The 6125-nt window shown below is 43.2% G+C and overlaps 1 protein-coding gene across 2 annotated transcripts in view; it reads left to right on the top strand.

Moving 5' to 3' along the window:
* ATP2A2 (ATPase sarcoplasmic/endoplasmic reticulum Ca2+ transporting 2) overlaps positions 1–4947 on the top strand; it is a 56453-nt gene extending 51506 nt beyond the window's left edge. Inside the window, exon 19 of one of the 2 annotated variants that reach the window (XM_068989832.1) lies at positions 84–4947. In XM_068989832.1, the coding sequence (XP_068845933.1) occupies positions 84–353 (270 nt within the window). In that variant the 3' untranslated portion in view covers positions 354–4947. The remainder of the gene's footprint in view (positions 1–83) is intronic. The other variant, XM_068989831.1, reaches the window with a different exon arrangement.
* The last annotated feature ends 1178 nt before the right edge of the window (positions 4948–6125 follow it).

The following is a 6125-nucleotide window of genomic DNA, read 5'->3' on the forward strand; positions in this document are numbered from 1 at the left end:
TAAGCAGTGTGGGGAGCCCGGGCTGGGGCCTGTCTGCCTGTCCAGCAAGTTGGGGAGCTTGATGAGGTTTCTTTGTGTTTCAGCTTATTTTCCAGATCACACCGCTGAATGTGACCCAGTGGCTGATGGTGCTGAAAATCTCCTTGCCTGTGATTCTAATGGATGAGACCCTCAAGTTTGTGGCCCGCAACTACCTAGAACCTGGTAAAGAGTGTGTGCAGCCTGCCACCAAACCCTGCTCGTTTTCGGCATGCACCGATGGGATCTCCTGGCCCTTTGTGCTGCTCATAATGCCCCTGGTGATCTGGGTCTATAGCACAGACACTAACTTTAGTGATATGTTCTGGTCTTGACTGACAGTTTTGCATAAAGAAGATGTTTAACTTAATCAATTAATTTTTTTTATTGTTTAAAGCAACTGTCTATTTCTGCTGAATTTTCACATGAACATATTGGCTGGTGAAGGAAGTTTCATATTCTAGATTTTGTTTTGCTTTTTCTGACTTCAGTGGGGCAAGATTTTCCTTTTTTATACACATAATTAAAGTGTCCATTGACATGTACAGAGAACTAACACTATTTTATGCAAATATTTTTTTGTAGATGAAAAAAAGCATGTACAGTGTTCTGTTTAATACTCATCCTTGTAAAAAAAAAAAAAATAGTTGAGCCAGCAGACATTGTCAGCAAATTAATTGGCAGCAGATTTTAGGAAATGAATGTGTGTGGTTTTTTCTAAAACTAAATAGCATGTATTGTGTCTTTTGCATGATCATCTGGATTTAATCTGAGATCACAGTCTAATTTTCATTCATAAGCCAATTTTTCTGCACTGAGCAGAGTACTGCTACCTCAGTCAGTATTTTTTGGTTTGCCACCCCCTTCACCCCTCAGCCCTGTGTTCACCTCCACCCCCACCCTGCTCGGCTGCTTCTCCTGTAGGGTTTTGATGGTTCTGTTTACATCAGTCTTAACAAGAGGTATGCTTGTTCTCGCTTGTGCAGAAAACATTGTTCCAGATTCAATCGACTGGGTTCATGTCCCCTCACATAGTTTTTAAGGTTATTTATTTAAATGTCTAATGTATTTTATTGTAACAGACATTGTTTTGCCAACATTGCCTATTTCAGTGGCACTTCACAATCTAGTTTAAAAAGAAAAATAAAACATTTTAAATGGACAGAGAAAAATAACCGTCTTGTTTTTAACTATTAAGTGGCTTAGTTCTCTTAGGTTCTTAGCTCAGAATTATTTACTGTGCTCAAGGGGAAGAAGGATCCTGTTCTGCTGCATAGGTCGTTGTAGGAATTTTATTTTTGGTGTATAGGCACTAATTGTCATCTGTGATACATTTTTATGCAAGTTTCTGCTGGCCTATTTTAGCCTGGTGTAGAGGACGTAAGGGTGTGTGTGTGTGTGTGTTTTGTAAAATTTGTAAATAGCACATGACCAAATGAACATATTGTATAGAACTATTTTTATTTCAATGTGGCACTAACCACCACCATTGTTACTATGATAAATGTTTGCGCATGTTCAAGATCAGTCTTACCAACAGTGTATAAGTCATTAACAGTCCTAACTGTGGTGTTTTCCTCCAATGCCTTCCAACATCCATCAACTAACGTGAGTATTCCCTGGAATTTGGATGCTTTAGCCTGAAGGTGACTGCCGCTAAGTGAGCTGGGTGTATAAGACACTGATGAGTCAGGCACCCTGAGAGGAGCGGGTGCGCAATACACGGCACCCGTGGGCTGGGGTAGCTGCTCTAGACGCCACCCACCACCTTGGACAGCGGCGCAGCCAGGTGTCAGGGAGGACCTGGGGGAAGACAGAGTAGTTCTGCTTCGGTCAGACTGACAGGTACCTTCACAAACGCCAAGATGCGGATTCACAGAAAAACTTTTCAGTTTCTTTGATCTTTGTTAGCGGCAAGGACTGGTCCCAGAATCTTGCTACCTGGATCATTAAAAAGCAAGTGAAAGCAAGTAACTGAACCAGTAAACTCATGCATCCTTTTGTTCTCCCCACCCGGTCACACCACACAGCTTGCAGGATCTTAGTTCCTGAAATTGAACTAGGGCTCCAGCAGTGAGAACAGAATCCTAACCACTGGGTCACTGGGGAATTCCCTGGTTCATTTTTAAGTAGGCCATCTTTTTCCACCTTCTGGGTCATATCCTTTGTAGCTAAGACTTATCTTTTCTCTCCAGGGTACATTAGTTAACGTACCATAGCTGAGCATTAGCCAAAGTGAAGGGCTTAGGCAGTACATATTCATGCTGGTCGCTTGTCCTCATGAAGCTCCTGGTGTTCTCATGGGTACCTGAAGTCCCGGATATGGGGCCAGCTGAATAACATGTAAATGCTGCAAGTATGAGGAAAGCTAACAGGCATCAAGCAGAACAGGGTGCTGCCAAGTTTAAGAGGTTTCCGTGTACGGGGTAGAAAGGGCACATGGAGACAGACTCTTAACGCAGAGTCCTGGTCTGGCTCCCTGAGGCCTCAGAGGAAAGGGAAGCTGGTTTGCTTGGCAGAGAATATAGGAGGTACGTTTTGCCAACTTTAGCATTATGAATTGCAGAAAGAAACAAGTTGAGCAGATCAAGTGCAAGGAGTGTGTCTTGGCTGCAAACCAAACCAGGATGTCTGAGCTTGTTGGGTGGGGTGCTATTCAACGGTCAACTTTTCCTGACTCAGTTCCTTGATTTATTGGTCTTTACAAAAGAAGCTGAATGGTATGGGTGGCTGTTGCCCTGTGGTTTCTCAGCTTCAGGCCTGTCCAGCCCACAGGTGGTTTGGGCACCCACTTCCCTCAACCCAGACAGCTGGGAGTGGGGGAGACCTGGTGCTACAGAGCCCCTTAGCTGCTCTGCTTTAGGCTTTGCCGCCAAAAACCATGTCCACACTGGCACTTCCTCGGTAGTTGGTGCTGCTGTGGGCATATCCCTGGCCCCTGGACCTGTGGGGAGCAGGAGTCCAGCTATCCTCACCAGGTCCCTGCAAGGAAGGGAGTGTCGGCCCCATCCTCACTGCGTATGGGCTCAGGCAGCTCTTGCCTGAAACCTCTCCAGGGTCTTTGCTGTCAGCAAGTGGGCTGAAGGCCCATCCCCTCAGAGTTCTGGTTTTTGCCACCCCACCCCCAGACTGGCCTCTTTCCTTTGCTCAGGAAATGGCATTCTTACATGTTCCCTAAATGGGGTGCCATGCCAGCCACTCATTCTGCATCTACATAGAGCAGGTGGCACACCGGGTAGGAAGAGCCGCATGAGCTCCGACACAAGCAGGGCAACTGCCACCTTCCCTCACAAGTGGCTGCTTCCGTTTACCTCAGACTGGGGCCCAGACCCCTGAATGTCCATGTGGTGGGCAGACCTCAGGAATATCTGAGACCCACAAGCCTTAGCTCAGTGTCTGCCAGGCCTGCTGTGTTTGCAGTGTGCATACAGCACATTGAAAAACCACCACCCGGCAGTTAACAGTTGAGGGTAATCTGCAGCCTTTTTTCTTGAAAGGAAACAGTGATAAGCAGTTCCCCTTCTAGGACTGGGTCTGGCTGGGCCTGCAGCCCAGAGGCTGGTCCCAAGGGAAGGAAGGGATGGGAGCTAGAGGCTTGGCGCTGATTACCATACTGCTCACTGTGCTTGGCCTTCCTCACCCCCTGCACTGCTAACCGAGGACTTTCTCAACTTCTGTTAAACCTGAAGCAATTAAGTGTCTGCCTGGTGGGATACTCTGTAGCCAAATGACAGGAGGGGCCTGTAAGTTAATCAGAAATGCTGGTCAGAAATCTTAAAAGATCAAACTGAACATTCCTTTTCATCTGTCACTGTTAATCCCAGCCTTAAATTAGTTATTCTAACATTTCCTCCCCATATTTCATAAAGCTGATTTCCTCTCTCTTTCCTTTTCAGCAATACTGGAGTAACCGCTTCCTAAACCATTTTGCAGAAATTTAAGGGTGTTCAGTTGCGTGCATGTGCGTTTTTAGCAACACATCTACCAACCCTCTGCATGATTGATGTTGGGGGAAAAAGAAAATTAGAAAAAAGTCCCCAGCTTGTTGTGTGTTATGTGGAGGAAACGTGTATTACCAGTGGGGTTTTAGCTTTTGAATCAAAATAATAATAAATGTACAATTTAACTTAATGAATCAGAAAGCCTCTCCAGAGAAGTCTGGTTTCTTTGCTGCAAGAAGAATGAGGTTCTGAAACCTTATCCAAGAACTTAGAAGCCATCAGCCAAGTCTCTGTATTTCTCTGTGCAAAATATCATAGCTTAAATAAATGTACAATATTCAACTGTAATGCATGCCTTCAGTTGTAAGTAGCCAGATTTCTCTATGGTGTCATTGAAACATGCTACTTTTTAATTGGCCCTGTACAGTTTGCTTATTTATAAATTTATTGAAAACACTACAGGTGTTGAATGGTTAAAAATGTAGGCTTCCAGTTCATAACTTCAGTTATTTTCCTGAGTGTGCAAACAGCTATTTTGCACTGTATTAAATGTAACTTATTTAATGAAATCAGAAGCAGTAGACAGATGTTGGTGCAATACAAATATTGTGATGCATTTATATCAATAAAATGCTAAACGTCAGTTTATCACAACGCATGTTTGACTTTAGACTGTAAATAGAGATCAGTTTATTTCTGTGCTGGTAACAAGCATTGCACAGACATGGTTTCAGGTAAATAAATCTATTCTACGATAAGTTTACAGTGTGCTGTTGACTGTTCTCCTGTGGGAGGGGCAGGTGGGTGATGTGCACTGAGGGCCTCCAGCCCTGGCACCCTGAGCAGTTGTGCCCTTGGGTAGATAATAGGGACAGGAAGTTCCTGTTGACTTTCTGCCAGTAGGAGAGCAGAGTGGTAGAAGGTCTGCTTGTGTGACATGAGAGCTATAAAATATTCCTGTCCTGGTTCCACTACCTCAAGTATGAGGAAAAGAATGTGTGTCATCAGTGTGGTTTTCAGAGATAATTATGATTTAAAATCTGTCAGCAGCTTGGGAACTAGTGATGGAGAGATGCTTGTAATACTGCTCATATCAAAATTAAAATTTTTTATATTCCTACTAGATAGAGAAAAAAACTAAGTGACTCAGCTGTACTCATTTTTTAAATAACTGAAATCAACTCCACATACATGGGGAAAAAAGATTTGGGGGGGGGAATGTGGGGGGAAATATTTGACTTTAACATCATCTATTTTGATGTCCCAGAAGCATTGACTTTCAGAATCACACTCACCATCTACCATTGCCCTTAGTGCTGTCCTGGAGCATCACTACACTCAGACGAGAGAAGGTAAACAAAAGGGAGCAGCGGTCCTCCTGGATCCGTGAGAACCCCTCACTTTTAGGAATGTATGAATGTACACAAGTCATACATTTTGATACTAGACTGATTCTAATAAAAATGATTAGAAAATGTAAGAATAGCAAGGAAGCAGTACCAAACCCCACCAATAAAGCTATAATCATTAAATGCATTATCTAGCTTAGTATGTAAAAGCTGGGCTATCCATTTTGTCAGTGTTTATTCTAGGGGAAAAAAAGACCATCTCTCCCTTACACTCAATCAAATGGATCAAAAGATTTGAAAAATTAAGTTACACCCCTACAGAAAAATGGCCAAGTGATATAAACCAAAGAACTTACTTACATAAATTCACAATCAGATACCATTTCATGCCCACCAACTGACCAAAGAAAAAGGGTCTTTAATACCAAGGACAGGGAGACTGGGCCATCCTTATTGCAGAGCAGTTGGATGTCATCATCTGGTAAATTTACAGATGCTGTTAACATACAACCTCGTGGGTCCTTACCTTAGAGAATTCCTCACAAGTGCTGGAAGAGCCATACTAAGATGTTTCTAAAAGCACTGGAAACAACCTAAATGACCAACAATAGGAAAACAAGGAAGTATGCTTGAGATAACGTTGAAATCATTCTGCATCAATGAAACTGAATAAACCAGGCATCAAGAGCTAATATCAAGTAGGGTGTATATTAAGATACACAAAACCCATGTCAGTCTTTTTTTATTGGCCACACTGCTCAGCATGCAGGATCTTAAGTTTCCCAACCAGGGATCAAACCTATGTCCCCTGCATTGG

Source organism: Capricornis sumatraensis, chromosome 17, assembly GCF_032405125.1.
Source record: "Capricornis sumatraensis isolate serow.1 chromosome 17, serow.2, whole genome shotgun sequence".
In the NCBI taxonomy this organism is placed as follows: Eukaryota; Metazoa; Chordata; class Mammalia; order Artiodactyla; family Bovidae; genus Capricornis; species Capricornis sumatraensis.